Genomic DNA, 22,225 nt, shown 5'->3' on the forward strand with positions numbered 1-22,225 from the left:
AACTGATTTGTTTTTCTAAGACCACCAGAGTGGGCACAAAAGAACCAGCGAGTAGGCAAGGCTAAAAGCAAAACTGCAAATTTATTCTTTGGTCATCTAGCTTCAGGGACCGGAGCTGGGGGGTGGGGGGTGGAGTTTCTAATACAGTCCCGACAAGAGTGGGGGCTGAGAAAGCCGGCCCCCGGCGCATCTGCTGGGAGCAACTTTTCTAGGAGTGGAAGGGCAATAGGCAGGGCACGGGCATGTCGGGGGAGGGGGGGCGCTCCGCAGGTGCCACCAGGTAAATCTTGATCTCTTCGGATTGACATCACCTGGTGCATGCCTGATTAATCTGCACCTTCCCGGGCGTCAGCTGCATTTTCGCACACACGGGTAAAAGCCAGTGATGAAGAACCCGGAAATGTGCCATCTTGCCTCCGTTCATCCAAACACAAACTTTTGAGGTATTATTTTTGAGCCCCAACAATAGGAAAACACATACCTGAACCTAGTGATCTCGCCCCTTGCCCCTGGCCAGGCCAGGCCCTCCACTTTGCTTCCCGCCATCACCCAGTGGGGTCTGAAGGCTGGTCCTCCACACAAGCCATCCTGGAGCGCAAGGTGGGTGGGGTGGGGGGTGCGGGATACAGGATGGGAAGAAGCCAATGGGTGCGGGGGAGAAAGAGGAGACCTCAGGTGTGGGAGGGTGAGGGACCCCACTCAGGCTGTGGACCCCGCGCCAGCCCTATGGAGCCTGGCTCTGGGCACAGTCATCCAATGGGGCATTTTGAGGGGAAATGTCTGGGAAAGCTTTGCAGTGGGAGGGGCTGTGACCTCTTCCAGGCTTGTGAGTGACTCTGCCCTGTGGGGTGTGGAGGGGGGTCCCAGACTGGATGGCAGGGTTGAGAGGCAACCAGGGGAGGCAGGCAGCATGTGTTTCAGGTCGGTGCCGCCGCGAGGCTGGGAGCAGAGAGGCTGGAGCGATGAGGCTGTGGCAGAGGACACAGGCTGGAAGTGGCTGCAGTGACCACTCAGGTGGGAGAGGGATCAAGGGCATGAAAGCCAAGAGCAGGATTTGGCCTTGGCTGCTTGCTAGGTCCCCGAGCTGGAGAAGCTGAAGCTGGACCCATGACGGAAAAGAAGCCAGGCTGTCTGTAGAGTTCATAGATTCCCTTCTGCCACCAGCCCCTAGGCCTGCATTTCCTCCACCTTTGCACCATTGCTTGAAAAACGCAAACCCTCAGAGATATGTAGGTGAGGGCTCATATTAAATCTGTCAGCTGTCACCTCTCCCAGCTTACCTTAGTCTCAGCTCACCTTAGTGAAAGCCAGACCTCTGGCAGTGGAAGGATCTTTCTGGGCATGGGAGCCCAAGGGTTGGGTGGGGCAGCAGCTTGCTGCCTTCCCTGCTGGCCTAAGGGGCTTGCTGTTGATCACTACAGGTAAAGGGGGCTCTGTCAGGGCTGGTGCGCCAGCTCTGCAGGCTCCAAGCCAGGGCCAGGGCCAGGCACACAGACTTCTGTACATGGGCTTGGCTGTGTCAGGGCCCAGCTGCAGTGCCAGCCTCACCTGGAAGGCAGGCTGGAAGGGATTAAGGCTCTACCCTTGCTGAGTTCCAATAGATTTGATCTCCATACCGCCAGCTGTTTGTTATAATGTGGCATTGCCTGGGCATTCCATGTGTTGACTCTATGCATTGTGTAAATTATCATGAATTATAATCTCATTTAATCCTTACAGCAGCCTGAGGAGGTAGGTGTTGTTTTTGTCCCCAGACAATGAGAACCTGAGTTAAGGAGGTAAGGAGCCCGGGGCAGCAGCGGGCTGGGTAGCCCAGCAGGGTCCTGGCCCTCCCATCTACCTGCCTGCCTCCCTCATGCCCTTCCCAGCCTTGCCTGGGAGGCCCGTCTGGGGCTGGCCATGCTTGCCAGCTGGGCCCCGGGCCCCTGACCAGATCCGGCAGCAGCCAGAGTTAGAGCAGAAGGAATTCCAGGGCTGTTGCAGTCAGCCGTCTGGACGGCTCGGGCCCTCTTTTGTCTCCATTTCCCAGTTTTGAGAGCATTGAGTCAATTGGAGCATGAAGTGTGTCTTAGTGACGCCAGAAAAGCCTTTTTAGTGTGGCTTGGTGTGAAGGGCAGGCGCCTCTGCCCAGGGACCTCCCTCTGCCATCCAGAGACCTGCCCCTGCCGTCCAGGGACCTGCCTCTGCCGCCCAGGAGCATTCCTTGTAGCTGGGGCCTTCCCCCTCCCTGGTTCCCAACCTTGGTGCTTCTCGGCCTTGCTGGCGGTCTCCTGCCCTGCCTGCAGGGCTCTGCCTCCCTGCTCTCTGCAGCCAGGAGCCTCCTGGAGCACAGGATCCATAGGACCTACCCTGCCTGCCGCCTTCCATGGACTGCGGCCCTCCCCCGGTGGACCCTTAGGCTGTAGAACCTTGGCCTCTGGGTAGGATGCCTTTGGAGCCCACCAAGTGCTCCAGATCACTTGTCCCCCAGCCTGGGTGGGGGTATATGTTTTGTTTAACCCTCTAGCAGGTGTCGAGGGAGAAAACTCCAACGGTTGCATGGAGCAGATGGGAATGGAGACAAATGGGTCTGTGTCAGATGCCTGGCCAGCATGAGTTTATGATGCTGAGCATTGTAGCGATTATTTATTAAAATAAACTTTAAAGGGCCAGGCATGGTGGCTCTCGCCTGTAATCCCAGCACTTTGGGAGGCCGAGATGGGCAGATCACCTGAGGTCAGGAGTTCAAGACCAGCCTTGCCAACATGGTGAAGCCCCGTCTCTACTAAAAACACAAAAATTAGTGAGGCATAGTGGCACACACCTGTAGTATCAGCTACTTGGGAGGCTGAGCAGGAGAACCGCTTGAACCCGGGAGGTGGAGGTTGCAGTGACTGAGATCGCGCCACTGCACTCCAGCCTGGGTGACAGAGCAAGACTCCATCTCAAAAAAAAAAAAAGAAACATTAGAAGCTAAAGGAAACACACTGCCCCCACCTCCCCAGGCTGCAGGGGCGGGGGGAGTTTGAGTCCCAGGGAAAGCAGGGAGTAGATGACAAAACCTGCAGGGGCAGCAACGGCTGCGTCCAGATCAGCCTCGGGAAATCCAGGCTCTTCATCTGGTATGTTCTTGGTGTCTTTGGGCCTCCGTTTCCCTAAGTGGTCTGTGAGATGTGGAGGCCAGCATGGATGACCCCTGGAGGTGAGAACGGGCTCTGACACCCCCAGGTTCTCAGGCCTGGCCTGCGGACTGTGGCTGAGTCCCAGGGTCAGCACACCGTTAGTTCAATGGTGAAGACCCCCATAGCTTTTGTTCTTCAGCACTCAGCGGCTGACTGTGGCCCCACAGAGGGGCTGGGGTGCAGCCTCCCGCTCTGCCAACCCCTCTGGGCTCAATCTCACAGGGGAACAGAGAGGGCTGCTCAGGAGGCTGGCAGGAGGAGAGTCCCTGCGGCAGGGCAGGGCTGGGCAGAGGCACCGCTTATCCCTGAAGCTGGGAGGTGGCCCAGCTGCAAAGCACCCAGAGGGTCTGCAGGCAGCTGGAGGTGGGGACCCTGCTGGTCATGGTGGGGGCCTCCACTCGGGGACCAGGCCTGCGGGAGGCCCTCGTGCTCAGGGCGACACTGTGACCTCCTCCGACTCCGCCCCCAGCTAAGTTGTGCACTGTCAGAAACAGGCTAGGGAGGCACAGCCTGTTTGTGAACCGGGCTTTTCCAGGATTCCTTCCCAGCTTAGGCGATCGGAGACCCTGGGGGATCCCTCCTGTGCATTGAAGTCCTGTGGTTCCTGCTCCCCTTTCTTCCTGACCTGAGTGGTCTGAGCACACAGGTGAGAGGGAGGGAGCCACGAAGCTGGGTGACGGGACAGACAGCCCCAGGAGACCACAGGGATTCCGGTCCTGAGGGAGGAGACGGCTGGGTGTGAGGGGGAGGCAGGAAGCTCTGCCTTTTCTTCTGAGAAGGTGGGACCCTGGGGTCTTTGCAGCATCCTCACAGCTGGAATCTTAGTGAAATTGACGGTGGTTCTTTGTGCTTTTCCCCCACTGCCCTCTCAACCAGGCAGCTCTTCTAGAAGGCAACTGGACCATCCAGGTGCTGTTCTAACTCTTAAAACATGGCTACAGACCCCCACCCAGGGATGGCTGCGGCCCCTTGGATCCTTGTGCCTCTGCGGCTTCTCAGATGGTACAGCAGCTGAGGGGCAGCTGCTGGGGTCAGTGAGAGCCCAATGTGGCAGGCAGGCCAGCAAGCGTGGGCCCAGAAGGCCCAGTCTCATACTCCTGCTCAGGGATTTGCCTTCTGTAAAAATCCTTTGTAAGTGACCATCTCAAGGCACTGTATAGAGGTCGTGGGTATTGCACTATGGCCCGGTGCCCAATAAGTTCTGGATGCTCCAAAAATTGTACAGATGATTCAACTGAATTCCATCTATTTTGTTCTAAACCTTGCTCTTTCACACTGGGGTGTCCACACCACCACTGCGAGGATTCGGCAAACTGACCTGTGTTCCGGGTGCCTGCCGGGCCCCGACAGCTGCGTTTTGGGGCAGCCGTGTGGACGTGTGCCCTCCGCTTTCCAGGTTCCTGGTGTTTCTCCGGTACCAGTGTTACTATGGGTATCCGCCGCTGACCTACCTGGAGTACCCCATTCTCATCGCACAAGGTAACAGCCCCTTCCCTGTCCGGCGGGCTGCTGCGGGTCTCCCCTTCCTCCCTCACTCGGAGCCTCTCTGTTTCAGATGTCATCCTCCTGCTGTGTATCTTTCATTTTAACGGGAACGTGAAGCAGGCCACTCCTTACATCGCTGTGTATCCTTTCCGAATCTGAGCCAGAAGTGGGGACAGGGGTGTTATTTGTGAATAGTATGCATTGTGAAGCAGGCTCCTTTACCAGACGTGTTATTTTTTGGTTAAAAAAAAAGAATCCCAAATGTAAATGCGTCCATGTACACTAGAGATGCCCTCAGGACAGCCCCTGCTGCCCCTCTGAGACCAGCATGCCCTGGGTGGTGCCAGCAGGCCGAGTGGAAGGCAGATAGGTCGAGTCCACCCCTGCTAAGTGCAGCATCGTCCAGCTGCATTAGTTCATCTGAGACATTTCTTCCTGCCCTGATAATGTCCCCCAAAGATTGGAAGCAATAATTGAGAGTATCCGGCGCCTCTCAAGACGTTAGCTTAGAGGCTGAGCCCTGAGGTCTGAGCGGCAGTCAGTGGCCCGGAGGCTTGCAGTGGAAGCCTGGTCAGCTCACAGATGTGTCCCCGCTCAGTGGCACTTCCTGTGAATGAGGGTGAGGCTTCACTTCAGTTCTCTTTGTAAAGACTCACTAGTTGAACGTCACACTCCTTAAAAAGCCAGGAGAGGTCGGGCGCGGTGGCTCACGCCTATAATCCCAGCACTTTGGGAGGCCAAGGCGGGCGGATCATGAGGTCAGGAGATCAAGACCATCCTGGCTAACAAGGTGAAACCCCGTCTCTACTAAAAATGCAAAAAAATTAGCCGGGCGTGGTGGTGGGCACCTGTAGTCCCAGCTACTCGGGAAGCTGAGGCGGGAGGATGGTGTGAACCCGGGAGGCGGAGCTTGCAGTGAGCCAAGATGGCACCACTGCACTCCAGCCTGGGAGACAGAGGGAGACTCTGTCTCAAAAAAAAAAAACAAAAAAAAAGGCCAGGAGAGTGTTTTTTGTTGTTGTTTGTTTGTTTGTTTATTTTGAGGTGGTCTTGCTCTGTGGCCCAGGCTGGATTACAGTGGTGGGATCAAAGCTCACGGCAGCCTTGACCTCCTTGGTCAAGCTTGATTGTCTTGATCAAGCGATCCTCCTGCCTCAGCCTCCCGAGTAGCTTGGACTATCGAAGCATGCCACCACACCCAGCTAGTTTTTAAATTTTTCGTAGATACGGGGGTCTCACTATATTGCCCAAGCTATAAGATGTTTTAACCTTTTTTTTAAGAGACAGGGTCTCACCGTGTCACCCAGGCTGGAGTGCAGTGGCTGGATTATAGCTCACTGCAGTCTTGAACTTCTGGGGCTAAGGAATCCTCCCGCCTCAGCCTCCTGAGTGGCTGGAACTACAGGTGCATGCTACCATGCCCAGCTAATTAAAAATATTTTTTTTTTAGAGATTGGGTCCCGGTCTGTTGCCCAGACTAGTCTTAATCTCCTGGACTCAAGCGATCTTTCCACCTTGGCTTTCCAAAGTGCTGGGACTACAGGCATGAGCCGCCACTCCTGGCCCAAGAAAGTGTTTTGAATGGCACTAGCTGTCAGCCTGTCCTGCCACATCTGTGAAATGTCCTGAGCTGTTTCTTCCCATGCCCTCTTCAGAGCAGAGGAAGGAGAGCAGAGCCAGGCCTGTGGCCCGAGTGACCTAAGCGCAGGCCGTGAGACTGTGGGTGTGGAGTGGTGGGAAACAGCTGGCCTGGAGCCAGACAGGACAGGTCCCTGCCACCACAGCGGTGGCTTCAGCATACACCATAAACTGTGTGTCCCCCATCTGTGACGTGGGATCATAATGCCTAGGTTTTAGAGTTGTTGTGGAAGCTAGAAGTACCAGAAACACAGTCAAGCAAAGTAAATGACAGGGCCATTGTGGTGGTTTTACCAGAAGCGAGGCTCTGCGGCCCGTGCCGGTGGAGGGAGCTGGGTTCTGGCTGAGTCCTGACCCTCTGCTGTTTCCCCGAGTGGTAAGCTCTGCTGCCTCCATTTTTCTCTGCAGAAAAAGGGACTGCACAGCTGTACTGCACCTCAACACCTCACGGTCAGTCCCAGCTGGTTAAAGTACTGGTAAACGGTACTTTGAAGATGAAAAGAGTTACGTGATTTACTTTTGAAATAAAATGCAACAGTTTTGTGCAAATGATGAGTCCGCAGATTAGAAAACTTGGGTACTGGTGGCACTGGGAGGTACCACGTAGCTGGAGGCTGATGGCGAGTCCGTAGTACAGAGAGCAAAAGAATAGGGTTACCATATTAAGGAATACTTTTAAATATTGCATGGGATATACGTCTACTGAAAATTATTGACCAGGTATGGTAGCTCATGCCTGTAACCCCAGTGGGTTGGGTGGTCAAAGTGGGAGGATCTTTTGAGGCCAGGAGTTTGAGACTAGCCTGGGCAACATAGTGGGATTCCCTAGTGCTCCAAAAAAAAAGAAGAAAAAAAATGATTCAAGCATGGTGTCTCACACCAATAAATAACTTGGGAAAAATTATTTATTTTCCATCTGAAATTCACATTTAACTGGGTGTCCTGTACTTTAATTTGTGAAATCTAGCAACCCTACAAATAAATCATCTGTAGGATCTCAGGAGCTCCCACTATTGGTCCAATTTTATAAAATGTATGTTCCGAATACAGAATGAGGTGGGATGGAACAGCGTTGGTTGGGGGAGGAGTCACAAAAATTAGGTTTCAAAATTGAGTTAGTGTTTTCAAAACGGGATTCTATCTAGCCAGCTTCGAGCTACCTTCTGGTGTTGACCAGGCTGTGAGTATTTAGTTCCACTGACTTTTAGCATCGCACATTGTTTCAGTATCTTCATTTAATTAATGTTTGAAATTATAATAATAGCAGTCTCTTGAGTCGGTGCTACGTGCTTTTAGGCATTTGGGAGGTAGATAGAGTAAGGAATGTTGAGTCCATTTTACAGATAAGCAAATCAAGGTGGAAAGATGGAAAGTGACTTTCCCAAGGCCATTCCAGAGACTCTTGGCAGTCCCCTCCCAGCCCTGGCCGCTGTCTCCTGGGTGCTTGTTCAGCTCCCTAGCTGGCCTCTATTCCTGTGGCGTCACCGAGCTCAGTGCACATGCCTGACTCCCAGCATTGCCCACCCCAACTGTATCATTTTTACAGTGGAGTTAGTGGGAAAGGTGGAAGTCAGTAAACAGTTCACATCACACCAATTTTGCAGAACATTCCTGCTTTATAATGTTGGACTTCTCTTTTAAGTGCTTAGCTTTTGACCGTGAATTGGAGATGTCTGCATGGTCTGGAATTAAGTGGTCAGTGAAAACCACTAGGAATGTTCCCAGTCGTCGGGAGCAGTCCGTGAGTGTGGGTGTCTTTGTATTTCTCTTCCGTAACCTGCTTTTGTTCTTTCGAACTCCCAGCAGGTGTTCACTTGCAACCCTTTTCATCCCTTCCAAATCCGGCAGATTCTGGTAACATGTCCCCCTCTCCCACCCACTTGACTTCCATGTACAGCTCTCTGTGGTCTTGGTTTGTATATGTGAGATGGGAGGGTGGCGGGGATGTGGGCGACCCACTGCTGTGTCCCTTAACACTTGTAAGACTGGTGTCTTCTTGGTTCGTCCTCGCTCTGCAGAAGTGGATCATAGACCTGGCCATGGTGAGTATTGTGCTTGAAAAGACAGTAGGAGGAATAAGCTACCTTGGAGAGAACTTGATAGATCATATATATATATGTTTTTTTTTTTTTTTTTTGAGATGGAGTTTCGCTCTTGTTGCCCAGGCTGGAGTACAATGGTGCAATTGGTTCACCACAACCTCTGCCTCCTGGGTTCAAGGGATTCTCCTGCTTCAACCTCCCCAGTAGCTGGGATTACAGGCATGTGCCACCATGCCCAGCTACTTTTTGTATTTTTAGTAGAGACAGGGTTTCGCCATGTTGGCCAGGCTGGTCTCGAACTCCTGACCTCAGGTGATCCACACACCTCGGCTTCCCAAAGTGCTGAGATTACAGGTTTGAGCCTAGGCACCCGGTCACTAACAGTTTTAGAATGAAGAATTGAGCATCAGTTAATGAGCTTCTTCTTAGGTTCATAATGGCATGTTGGCCTTGTCCTGGAGAAGGGCTGACTTATTTTCATACTTGGCTCAGGGCCAAAAATTTCCAAGGGCTTCTGAGGGTGGTTCACGATGTGTTTGACCACAGACCTCTCCAAGGTGACAGAAGGGAACATGTCCACCCAACGAGAAAAGAAGGAGAACTAACTGGTGATCACAGGGCACTGCCTGCCACACCTACACTCGTGAATTTCTTTCCCCTCTCCCCCAGCGTCTTGTCTGTGGACAAGATTCTCTGTTAAATTTCTGTTATATTTCAACCCTGTTTCTTTGGAAAGCGAATAAGTAGCGTTGCTGTATTAAAAAGGAACACTTTTTCAGTACAGGTATGGCCAAAATATTGCATGGGGCCAGGCGCGGTGGCTCACGCCTGTAATCTCAGCATCTTGGGAGGCCGAGGCAGGCGGATCACCTGAGGTCAGCAGTTCAAGGCCAGCCTGGCCAACAAGCGAAACCCCATTCTCTACTAAAAGAAAATACAAAAATTAGCCAGGCATGGTGGTGGGCACCTGTAATTCCAGCTACTTGGGAGACTGAGTCAGGAGAATCGCTTCAACTCCGGGAGGCAGAGCTTGCAGTGAGCGGAGATCATGCCACTGCACTCCAGCCTAGGTGACAGAGCGAGACTCCATCTCAAAAAACAGCAAACAAAATATTGTATGGGACATACTTGTACTAAAACGTTATTTGTTGTTGATCTGAAATTTAAATTTAACTAGATGTCCTGTATTTTTTTTTTTGGCCAAATCTCGCAACCCTGTAAATGAGCCTTCTCTATGTTCTCTCTGTTCTCTCTGTTCTTAGTAGCTCCTACTACTGATCGAGTTGGGGTGGTTCTAGTTTGGGGGTGATTAGTTCCCATAAGCAGCTGTGAGCCTTCACCCCTCAGGAAACATCCTTCCAGCAATGTTGAGATATAGGCTTGTCAAGAATGGCTGGGTGCAGTGGCTCACGCCTGTAATCCCAGTGCTTTGGGAGGCTGAGGTGTGTGGATCACTTGAGGTCAGCAGTTTGAGACCAGCCTGGCCAAAATGGCGAAACCCCATCTCTACTAAAAATACAAAAATTAGCTGGGCGTGGTGGCGCGTGCCTGTAATCCCAGCTACTCCGGAGGCTGAGGCAGGAGAATTGCTTGAACCTGCGAGGTGGAGGTTGCAGTGAGCCATGATCAAGCCGTTGCACTCCAGCCTGGGCAACAGAGCGAGACTCCATTTCAAATATGAAACAAAAGAAAACAAAAGAATCACATTCAGGGGTAAAAGACAACAACAGCTTTTGGTGTTTCTTCTGTACCCTTAGCAGTAGTCGTCTAGTCTAACCACACACTGATGATGTAACATTTCATGAAATGTAATTTTGATTCTTTCCTTTATCATGCGAGGGCTGAACACCAGGCTCTGTGCTGTGTCTGCCCATAGCCCTCCTTCACTGACTCAATGAGTGTTCCTCATGCACCTGCTCTGAGGTGCCAGGGCCCAGGGCACAAGGTGGCCCAGATCTGAGAGTCATGGAGAACCCCAGTGCAGGAGAACCAGCAGGGCCTTCAGAGCTCACACATGGTAGCAAAACTCCAGAATCCTAGAGAGGAGCGGATGCTGCTTGAATCAGTGGAAAACCTCCACTGTAGAATGTTCTGTTTTTTGGCTTTCAAATGCAGGTACCCAAGATCATTCCTCCAGAAGTCCTAAACTGGGCTTTATGGTTAAATTGATAATTCATACACACATGGTTTATTCACAAGAAAATGATTAAAGTACTTGAAAATGATCCCCATAACAGCTAAGCATCCCTTCTCCTTTCCAATCCTGTTCCTCGACTAGACTCTGTTTTACAGAAAAATTTCATAGTCTGCAATTGAATTGATGTGATAAGACATTCCGGGGCTTGGTTAGGGCCCAAACCAACACTGTTTCAGGACTGTAAAGATGGCTTTGTTCCTGAAAGATGAATCTGGTAGAATATCTAGCAGGCAAGCTTGTGTTCTGCACGAGTGTGTCGTAATGTGGTCTGGGGCTCCGATGTGTGTGAACAAAGCCAGCTTCCCCAGCTCTTCCCAGCCCGCACCGACTCCGTGCCACCCCGCCAAGCCTGTGTTCTGGCTAGTTCTCTGGCGCGAGCCCTCCCCTGCAGTCCTCCCTCCTCTGCTCTGTCCAGGTCTCCTGATTGTACAAGAGCCCCCTCTCCTCACAGGTCTTCCTGCCTGGGGTCAGCCATCCTCCAAGCCATCTGCACTAGCTCCCAGGGTGACTCTAATCCTGCCACAGGCCTGGCCACAGGTCCTTGGTCAACTCCTCTGCCCAAGAGCACTTCCTGTGGTTCCCTTCTCCATAATTCCTTTTTTTTTTCTTTTGATACAGAGTCTCACCCTGTTGCCCAGGCTAGAGTGCAGTGGTGTGATCTCGGCTCACTGCAACCTCTGCCTTCTGGGTTCAAACGATTCTTGTGCCTGAGCCTCCTGAGTAGCTGGGACCACAGGCACATGCCACCATGGCTGGCTAATTTTTGTATTTTTTGTAGAGATTGGGTTTCACCATGTTGGTCAGGCTGGTCTTGAACTCCTGGCCTCAAGTGATCCTCCCGCCTTGGCCTCCTGAAGTGCTGGGATTACAGGCTTGAGCCACTGCACCTGGCCTCCCTTCTCCATAATTCTTCCTTGTTCAAGTAACCCTTTCTGTCCTCCCAAGTCACCCTGGGTGCACTTTTATCATCACGTTTGCCAAACTGCATTATTATTAAGGATTTATTCCCTCAGCAAGGATTTGTTGAGTGCTGGCCAGGTGCCAGGACTGTCACAGGTCCTGGGGACCCAGCAGGAAGCAGACTGAGTGTCCCCGTGAGCTTTCCTTCTCCTGGGGAGACAGAAGGTAAACAAGCTGCTCTTGTCAAGGCCAGCGGCTTTCATTCATGCCAGAGCCTGTGACCAGTTCTCATTCCTCTTCTTCATATCTCGGTAGCTTTTGATGCCATCGATCAGGACTCCTGAAGGGGTGGCCTGCCCCTCCACACCTGTGGGCGTTTCTTGTTAGGTGGAACGAGAGACTTGAGAAAAGAAATGAGACACGGAGACAAAGTATAGAGAAAGAAAAAGTGGGCCCAGGGGACCGACGCTCAGCATACAGAGGACCCGCGCGGGCACCGGTCTCTGAGTTCCCTCAGTATTTATTGATCATTATCTTTGCCATCTTAGAAAAGGGAAGTGGCAGGATAATAGGATCATAGTAGGGAGAAGGTCAGCAGTAAGACATATGAATAAAGATCTCGCCGGGCGCAGTGGCTCAAGCCTGTAATCCCAGCACTTTGGGAGGCCGAGACAGGCGGATCACGAGGTCAGGAGATCGAGACCATCCTGGCTAACACGGTGAAACCCTGTCTCTACTAAAAATACAAAAAATTAGCCGGGCGAGGTGGCGGGCGCCTGTGGTCCCAGCTACTCAGGAGGCTGAGGCGGGAGAATGGCGAGAACCCGGGAGGCGGAGCTTGCAGTGAGCTGAGATCCGGCCACTGCACTCCAACCTGGGCGACAGAGCAAGACTCCGTCTCAAAAAAAAAAAAAGATCTCTGTGACATGAATAAGTTTAAGAAAAAGTGCTGTGCCTTGATATGCATATGGAAACATCTCCATAAACCTTTTCAGTGCATAAAGAGCAGCATTGCTAGCACGTCCCACCTTCAGCCCTAAGGCGGTTTTCTCCTTTCTCAGTAAACAAAACATACAATCGGGTTTTACACTGTTCCATTGGCAGGGGACAGATGCTTTTCTCTATCTCAACTACCAAGAGGCCTTCTTTCCTCTTGCACTAATCCTCCTCAGCACAGACCCTTCACGGGTGTCAGACTGGGGGACGATCAGGTCTTTCCCTTCCCACGAGGCCATATTTCAGACTATCACATGGGGAGAAACCTTGGACAATACCTAGCTTTCCTAGGCAGAGGTCCCTGAGACCTTTGGCCGTGTACGTGTCCCTGGGTACTTGAGATTAAGAGAATGGTGATGACTTTTCACAAGCATGCTGCTTTCAGGCACTTGTTTAACAAAGCACACCCTGCACAGCCCAAAATCCGTTAAACCTTGAGTCACCACAGCACATGTCTCTTGCAAGGACAAGGTTGGGGGTAGGGTCACAGATTAACAGCATCTCAAATACAGAACAAAATGGAGTCTCTTATGTCTCCTTCTTTCTATATAGACACAGTAACAGTCTGATCTCTCTTTTCCCCACAGACTCCTTGAATCGCTTTGCCCACCTGGCTTCCAGGACGCCTTGCTCCCCAGTGTCCCTTCCCCTTGATCCTTTCTGTGTCCTTACTGATTCCTCCTCAGTTCCCTGACTTCAGTGTTTCCAGGGCTCCAACACACACCTCACAGCCAACCACTGGCTACCCTTGCCTGGCGAGTGAGCCTCTCCAACCTTGTGTGTCCAGAACTGGGTTTCTGATCTCCCACCCTGCCCCTCTCCCTCCTTCATCTTAATCTGTCTCAATTAATGGCAACTCCGTTCTTCCACTGCAAAGGCCAGAAACACTGGAGTTTGGAATCACCCTGGATTCCTGGATTTCTCTTTTTCTTTTTTTTCCCTTCCTTCCTTCCTTCCTTCCTTCCTTCCTTCCTTCCTTCCTTCCTTCCTTTCCCTTTCCCTTTCCCTTTCCCTTTCCCTTTCCTTTTTTTTTGAGACAGAGTCTTGCTCTGTCACCAGGCTGGAGTTTAGTGGCATGATCTCAGCTCACTGCAACCTCCACCTCCCAGATTCAAGTGATTCTTCTGCCTCAGCCTCCCGAGTAGCTGGGACTACAGGTGTGTGCCACCATGCCCAGCTAATTTTTGCATTTTTAGGAGAGACGGGGATTCACCATGTTGGCCAGGATGTCTCAATCTCTTGACCTCATGATCCACCTGCCTCAGCCTCCCAAAGTGCTGGGATTATAGGCGTGAGCCACCGCGCCCAGCCAGATTTCTCTTTTTCTCACATCCTATTACTACTCCCTCAGCAAATCCTATTGGCTTTGCCTTGGAAATATATCTGGAACCTGAACACTTCTCACCTCATCTGTTTCTACTGCCCTCGTACAAACCCAGGTGACTGCACTAGTCTAACTGGTCTCCCAGGTGTCACCTCATCTCCCTTCGGCCTACACTCAACCCAGAGACTGGAGTTTCAGCTGCTGAAGAGACTGGTGCTGGCAGGGCTGGTGGTGGTCAGCATGGGGGACGCTGTGCAGAGCAGCAGGCTGATTTGTGAGGCTCACTTCCTCACCTAAGTATAGCAGAGGCCTGAGCGCAGCACCACACAGACTAGCAGAAGAGCCAGGAATTCAGGGCTGAAGCGCCACAGCTTGCTGCTGGAGTTTACGTTTGTCAGTTCAGAACAGCATAGTTTTCCCCAAGCTCTAAAGCACAGTATCTCAGTACTTCTTTTTTCCTTTTTTTTTTTTTTTGAGACGGAGTCTCACTCTGTTGCCAGGGCTGGAGTGCAGTGATGCAATCTCAGCTCACTGCAACCTCTGCCTCCCGGGTTCAAGCGATTCTCCTGCCTCAGCCTTCCGAGTAGCTGGGGTGACAGGCGCCCGCCACTACACCCAGCTAATTTTTTCTGTTTTTAGTGGAGACGGGGTTTCACCATGTTGGCCAGGCTGGTTGCGAACTCCTGACCTTGTGATTTGTCCGCCTCAGCCTCCCAAAGTGCTGAGATTACAGGCCTGAGCCACCGCACCTGGCCCCTCAGTACTTATTTCTTATTGGAGGTGTGGATAGATGAACCTCTGTGGCCATGCATTGATTCTCATTCCCAACTTCAAACTAGCCCTGGCAATTCGTTACCCACTGCATGGTGGAATCTGTGAGTTATAAATAAATGTCTTAAGCTGGGCGTGGTGGCTCACGCCTGTAATTCCAACATATTCGGGGGCCGAGGCAGGCGGATCACCTGAGGTCCGGAGTTTGAGACCAGCCTGGCCAACATGGCGAAACCCTGTTTCTACTAAAAATACAAAAATTAACCAGGCATGGTGGCGCGTGCCTGTACTCCCAGCTACTCGAGAGGCTAAGACAGAATTTTTTGAACCTGGGAGGAGGAGGTTGCAGTGAACCAAGATTGTGGCACTGCACTCCAGCTTGGGCGACAGAGTGAGACTCTGTCTTAACTAACGAACAAAATAAATAAATGTCTCACTATTGCATTCTTTTTCACCAAAGTTAGGTTTCAGCTTTGTACAAATCCGTTATTATTTTGACTTGAAAATTTGGCTTCAAAAGTGCTTTGAGTATCTGGTGCTCTTTTTTTTTTTTTTTGAGACGGAGTCTCGCTCTGGTGTCCAGGCTGGAGTGCAGTGGCACGATCTCAGCTCACTGCAAGTTTCCCCTCCTGGGTTCACGCTATTTTCCTGCCTCAGCCTCCCAAGTAGCTGGGACTACAGGCGCCCGCCAACACGCCCAGCTAATTTTTTGTATTTTTAGTAGAGATGGAGTTTCACCGTGTTAGCCAGGATGGTCTTGATCTCCTGACCTCGTGATCCACCCACCTTGGCCTCTCAAAGTGCTGGGATTACAGGTGTGAGCCACCGTGCCCAGGCCTCTTTTGCTTTTTTAACAGACAGACTCGTGACTTTCTCACATTTTATCTGCAAACAGAATCTGTGTACTTTCATCAGCGCGGCCAGTAAGTTTGCACAGCTCCAGTGTCTGTGGAAGACGAGAGACTCGGGAACCGTGAGTGCGCTGACTTGGAGCCTCTCTTCCTATACCTGTGCAAGTAAGGACCGGACTCAGACGGTGGGGAGGCCTTTGGTAGCACCAAGTGTCTACCTAGTAGGGTGTTAAGTTGGTGTTGAAGTAACATGGTCCCTGGCGCTTTACTGCTTTACAAATAGCTGTTCAGCTAGAACCTCCTAAGTGTATCCATGTTTACAAAGATGATTTAATGCAAAGTGTTCTCCATTTGCTGTAAGATCTAAGTTGCCAAGAAAAAAAAATGAAAGCGTATTTTTCTCCAAAAATCTGGCCTGATATTAATTAGTTCTCTCTTCTTTGAAAAGATGAAGAGGTTGATTATATTGAATGCACTAATTTATCTTAAAAATTTGAATACTGGTTTTAAAAGATGAACAGTGGCTTTTGAGAATGAATAAAATGTGTAGTGATGGAGATTTTCAGCAGCCACATTGTTTGGTCTTAACTTTAAAATGTTCACTGTTCATCTGGATTCTTACAAAAACTACCTAAAATACATATATGGTGTATAATGGTATATATAGGTAGAAACATTTTTATAATTCAGAGCTGTCACATTAGTTGGATTTACTAGTTTTAGATATTTTAAGTAGATTTCGTCATGGTTCTTCTGCATCTTAAAGGGCCAGTGTCTCCATCCATGGCTGCTGGTCTTTATATTCAACAAGTTGCTTGTCTTAATTATGTCTTAAAATCAAGACTTTCTTTGACAGGGTCTCGCTCTGTCATAGGCTGGAGTGCAGTGATGTGATCTTCACTCACTGCAGGTTTCCAAGTAGCTGGGAGTACGGGCACACACCACCACACCTGGCTAATTATTAATTATTATTATTTTGAGACAGAGTCTTGCTCTGTCACCCAGGCTGGAGTGCAGTGGTGCAATCTTGGCTTACTGCAACCTCTGCCTCCAAGGCAAGCGATTCTCCTGCCTCAGCCTCCCGAGTAGCTGGGATTACAGGCACATGCCACCATGCCTGGCTAATTGTATTTTTAGTAGAGACGGATTTTCACCATGTTGGCTAGGCTGGTTTTGAACTCCTGACCTCAAGTGATCCACCCGCCTTGGCCTCCCAAAGTGCTAGGATTACAGGCGTGAGCCACCGCCCCCAGCCAATGTTTTGTAGAGATGGGTCTCACTATGTTGCCAAGGCTGGTCTCAGACTACTGGGCTCAAGTGTTCATCTCACCTCAGCCTCCCAAAAAGTGTTGGGGTTACAGGTATGAGCCACTGTACCTGGCCCTGTATGTTTTCTTTGGAGAAATGTCTATTCAGATCCTTTGCCCATTTTTTAATTGGGTCATTTGAGTTTCTTACATATTTTGGTCATTAACCCTTGTTAGATGTGTGGTTATTAACAGCCTTTTAAAAAGTTTGAGAGTACTTTGGTGGCCGCTTCCCTGACTGAAGTCTTCTGTCTACTTACATGATTTATTTTATTTAAATGATGATTTAATCAACAGCTATTTATGTGGTGTCTGTGTGTAAAGCCTTGGTTTATCAAATGTGTCAACAAAACATTTTATAGGATTTGGCCTCTGCCTTTCAGGGGCTTGCAGTTTAGTTGGAAGATAAGACCAAAAAACTACTGTGTCAATATGTGCTACATGCAGAATGTGTTAGCAGAGAGGGGTTTTGATGGGCTGGTATTGGGCTGGGAAAAGCATACCTTGAGCTGCAGGCAGTGGTCTTCTCGAACTCCCAAGTCATGCCGCTGTCTGCGCTCGTGTGTCGGTTTAAACTGTTACTCCAGTTTCCTAAATGTTTACTAAGTAAAGGGCTATAGCACACAAATGAACTAAACAAAATAGTTCTAGTTAAAACCCTTGGAAAAATCTTCCCCTTTTCTGGGCCTCAGTCTCCTTATCTATAAAATGCAAGGATAGAAATCAGTGATTTGAAAACCTTTATTGTTTGTTTGTTTTTTGAGATGGAGTTTCGCTCTTTTGCTTAGGCTAGAGTGTGGTGGCGCAATCTCAGCTCACTGCAACCTCCACCTTCCGGTTTCAAGCAATTCTCCTGCCTCAGCCTCCCAAGTAGCTGGGATTACAGGCGCCGGCCACCACACCCGGCTAATTTTTATATTTTTAGTGGAGATGGGGGTTTCCCCATGTTGGCCAGGCTGGTCTCAAACTCCTGACCTCATGATCCACCTGCCTCAGCCTCCCAAAGTGCTGGGATTACAGGCGCGAGCCACTGCGCCTGGCCAAAACATTGTTTTTAATTAGTGGGAGCCTTTCTTTAAATAAAACTACCCAGAGGCTCAATTTGTAGCTGAGAATTATTAAGAGTTGCTTTTGGAGGGTTGGGGGTTGCGGGTAGCACAGAAGACAGTGGAAGGGAGCGCAGTCTTTCCGAGTTTCCGTGGGCAGCACTCGAGTACCTTCTAGGTACCCTCCCTTATGAGTAGTTTCAAAACCATTGGGGTAGGATGCATGGCTGGTTTTTGTTTTGTTTTTGTTTTTGAGATGGAGTCTGGCTCTGTCGCCCTGGCTGGAGTGCATTGGCGTGATCTCAGCTCACTGCAACCTTCTCCTCCCAGGTTCAAGTGATTCTCCTGCCTCAGCCTCCTCAGTAGCTGGGATTACAGGCGCCCGTCACTACACCTGGCTAATTTTTGTATTTTTAGTAGAGACAGGGTTTTGCCATGTTGGCCCGGCTGGTCTCGAACTCCTGACCTCAGGTGATCCGGCATGGCTAGTTTTTATGTAATTATGAAATACAGCACTATTTGGTTTTCTGTACTACCAAACTCTATCAAGAATAGTTAATATATATTGGTAAAAAAAATAATTAAGAAATAATGGTTAATATATATTGGGATATTAAAAGGGAAAGACATTATTAGCTAAACCCCAAAATGTCTGAGAGGCAAGTTACTTATTGCTGCAAGTTTTCTTTTACAGCAAGAATAATCACAACCTTAATGACCACCAATGATTTTACAAGTAAGCAAAATATATTCTCACTTCATTTTTGAGTTTTGTGCTATTCGTGCCTCCTTCATTTGTGAACGGTCTTAGGGCTTAATGGATGGACTTGGCCCTATTGGATTACAGGTTTAGAAGATGGCAACGATGTATTCCTAGTCTTATTGGTAACCGTTTTTATTATTAAGCCTCTCCTTCTTATAGTACAGGGGATAGAATATGCACAAGATAATAGATTCCTATCTCCATGGAACTTCCACTTAAGCGGTGGAATTGGACATGAGGTAATCACACAATTCCCTATTGAATTCGAATGGGACATGGTTTGGAAGAGTAGGGCAGGATGAGCATCTAAGGAGAATCTGGCCCAGTTTGCAGGAGCTGGGCAGATTAATTTGAAGAGCGACTGTAAGGATGAGTAGAGGTTTAACCAGAGGAAAGGGTGCTGGGGGAGGCCAGACTCCTAACAAGGAGCAGCATGTGAAGGTCATGAGTGAAGGACAAAGGGCTAGAGTGCGGAGAGCAGGGGGACAGTGACAAGCGGGTGAGTTTCAGGAGAGGAAGGGCGCGAGGCTGGCAGTGGCCCAAGTATTCAGGGCCTACAAGAACTGCCCACCAAGAGTAGGAAGCCTCTGGAGGCTTTGAAGCAGGGAAGTGGTGTCACCAATGGACTATGTTCTTGTTCTGTTTCTTTAAAAGAAAAAGCTGTCATGGAAGAGGACGTACTTTGGTTAACCACAAAATAATTTAGTAATTCCTTAGGCTGTTTTCAACTCCCAAATCAAGCATATATTATACATCTTTGGAAAATGATTAGAACAGATGGGTGTCACTTGTGAAGATCAGAAAATGTCCCCAGCATGTAGACCTTTTAAATGAGCTAATTATTATTTGAGAAATAGTGCTTCAGAACAGAGATATGTTTGTTAGTCTCTTCCTGGAGGTTATACCTTTGCTCGAATACTTTTGGTCAGTTCTGATGGCAGGACTAAAATTGTTCTGGTCAAAGCATAAACTTTGATCAAGTGGGAAATGGGAAGGAAGACAGGTTTGGGTCTTTCCACAGGACTTGAATTCTCAGCATGGAAAGGAGAGTCAAACCACAAGTAAACAACAAAACCTATACATTAGAAATTAAGTTTAAAAGATCAAGATTGTTCTAATTGTGACTTCTTTCTTATCTATGACAGCTATTCTTGAAAGTGATCAGTGTATCTGGGAATAACTTGTTTTGTTTTGTTTTGTTTTGAGATGGATTCTCACTCTGTCACCCAGGCTGGAGTACAGTGGCGTGATCTTGGCTCATTGCAACCTCTGCCTCCCACGTTCAAGCAGTTCTCCTGCCAGAGTAGCTGGGATTACAGGCATGCGCTACTATGCCTGGCCAATTTTTGTATTTTTAGTAGAGACGGGGTTTCACCATGTTGGCCAGGCTGGTCTCGAACTCCTGACCTCAGGTGATCCGCCCGCCTCCGTCTCCCAAAGTGCTGGGTTTACAGGCGTGCGCACCGCGCCCAGCCTGGGAATAACTTTTTAAAAACAGTGTAGCTAAAATCTTACATGTATTTTACAAAGATATCTTAAATCTCATTAAACCTATTTATCAGGAGTTTTATCTGTACCTTACAATAGAAGTGAAGTCACTGTTAAAGTTATGTATATGTATTTTTATTTTTCCATAAAGACACATTTTCATGCTTACTTGAATATAAAATATGCCTTGTTATGTGGGCCAGTTTTTCAGGATGATCTTAACAGAATATGTTAAACCACCCTTGCTTAACATGGAATGTTCTGACACAGCAGCACCGTCAGGACTTCAGGTGAATTAAAGGGATTATAAAGGGATTTTTAAAAGTTATAACTCTTCTTAGGCCAGGTGTGGTGGCTCATGCCTGTAATCCCAGCACTTTGGGAGGCCAAGGTGGGCAGATCACTTGAGGTCAGGAGTTTGAGACCAGCCTGGCCAACATGGTGAGACCCCATCTCTACTAAAAATACAAAAAATAGCCAGACATGGTGGCGGGCGCTTGTCATCCCAGCTTCCTGAGGACTGAGGTGGGAGAATCACTTGAACCCAGAAGGTGGAGGTTGCAGTGAGCCGAGACAGGCCACTGAACCCCAGCCTGGGTGACAGAGCGAGACTGTCTCCAAAAAAAAAAGTTATAACCCTTCTTAGTCAGAGCCACATTACTATTAATTGCGCACTTAAGATGATAAATTACTATTTATGAATTCGGGCCAAGGGGCTGAAAGTAGTCATTATGATAGGAAATCATTTCCCCAGAAATACCTGGAACCAAAATTGTTCATTTTGGGGGTTGGGGGTGAAGCTTTATTTAGGCTTACACTTTGAGCAGGAGGTGGTTTTGCTCTATATTGTGAAGACAGTTTTTAATACACTTTTTTTTTTTTTTTTTCAGTTCTTACACGTTTTGTGATCATGCTGGCTTTAAATATATGGGTAACAGTGACAGTACTTCGCTACCGGAAGACCGCTGTAAAGGCTGAATGATGGATACATTATTCCTTCACACAGTGGATTTTGAGTAACTGAACCAAAGGAAAAAGCAGCTCTTTGCTAAATTAATAAATTTAGTAAATTTCATAAATTTTATACATTTAGTAAATCAGTTTATAATCTTTGAAGCCAAAGGCTTTAGACTTGAAAGAGCCACTTGAATACTTGTTTAAAAATACCAGTTTCCCTCCTTCGTTAGGTTACGGTAGCGCTCAGACATCTGCAGTGCTGAGAACGCCCGTGACTATTGGAAGTCATCCACGAAGCCCATTTTGAGGCCATTTTGACCCTTACTCTTAAGTTCTATATGAAGAACTACATCGATTTGTTGGCTTTCAGAATCTTTTAGGAAATAAATCCTCTCCATGACAAAAATGAACAGGAACGGAGTGGCATTTTGTTCCAAGTCAGAGGTGGACACCTATAATAAATGACTAGGGTTCACTTTCTGGGACTGATGTTTAATTGTAACATAGCTACAACAGGGTGGCCTTGTTTTATATAATACAGTATTACACCTGCACGTGCTCTAGCAAGGATACCAAGGCAAGCATACATGTAACTGGCTTGAGTTTGTACCAAATAGTCCTTCAGCTTCGCACTGTGCCTTAAGTAATTCCTCACAAAAGGTACTAGGATTAGCTGCAATCTCTACTTTCAGTGAGGAAATCCCAGTAAGCGTTCTGCTTCAACGACAATGCTGCCATTATTTAAAGGGCCACAACTATATAATTACCACTGCTGGAATCTGGTACAAAATACGTTTTGTCTACTGAAAACATACACAGTAAAGGGTGGTGTTAGGTAGGTTCTGTCCAGTTCTTAGGGATTTTTTTCACATTATAGTATTTTTACCCTAAATATGATGTTAAGATTATTATATTCTGTATTTTCTTCTAAATTAACCCTAATGTTTAAAAACTCACTTTCCCCCTTTAATTGACGGCATTGTTTTGTTATATGCAGTAATGATGTTTACCAGAGATTACTGTTTCCTATGCAAAATAAATTTTCATATTTTGAATTCTGCTGAGTCTTAAAACTGTCAATCATTAATATGACTATTTTATGTAAGGTATAGTTTTTAAATAAACTGGTTGATCCTTTTAGAACTACTGCTTGGGACCAACAGGAAGAGGAACATGGTATCTAAAAACAATTATTCATTCTGTAGTTGTTAAAATTACAGATATCATATTTTTAAATATCCAAGTTAATCTTTTTTCATTTGCTGTTATAATCTGACCATTAGCATCAATACAAATTAC

The 22,225-nt window shown here is 48.4% G+C and overlaps 1 protein-coding gene across 3 annotated transcripts in view; it reads left to right on the plus strand.

Annotated features, from left to right (window-relative positions):
• The window catches only part of SLC66A3 (solute carrier family 66 member 3), a 23,033-nt gene extending 1,047 nt beyond the window's left edge, over window positions 1–21,986 (plus strand). The window contains exons 2-9 of one of the 3 annotated variants that reach the window (XM_023199269.1): window positions 3,697–3,807; window positions 4,038–4,163; window positions 4,558–4,640; window positions 4,717–4,786; window positions 8,269–8,326; window positions 15,410–15,530; window positions 18,413–18,454; window positions 20,860–21,986. In XM_023199269.1, the coding sequence (XP_023055037.1) occupies window positions 4,093–4,163; window positions 4,558–4,640; window positions 4,717–4,786; window positions 8,269–8,326; window positions 15,410–15,530; window positions 18,413–18,454; window positions 20,860–20,951 (537 nt within the window). In that variant the 5' untranslated portion in view covers window positions 3,697–3,807; window positions 4,038–4,092 and the 3' untranslated portion in view covers window positions 20,952–21,986. The remainder of the gene's footprint in view (window positions 1–3,696; window positions 3,808–4,037; window positions 4,164–4,557; window positions 4,641–4,716; window positions 4,787–8,268; window positions 8,327–15,409; window positions 15,531–18,412; window positions 18,455–20,859) is intronic. The other 2 variants (XM_023199258.1, XM_023199264.1) reach the window with 2 other exon arrangements.
• The last annotated feature ends 239 nt before the right edge of the window (window positions 21,987–22,225 follow it).

Source organism: Piliocolobus tephrosceles, chromosome 15, assembly GCF_002776525.5.
Source record: "Piliocolobus tephrosceles isolate RC106 chromosome 15, ASM277652v3, whole genome shotgun sequence".
NCBI classification, from domain to species: domain Eukaryota; kingdom Metazoa; phylum Chordata; class Mammalia; order Primates; family Cercopithecidae; genus Piliocolobus; species Piliocolobus tephrosceles.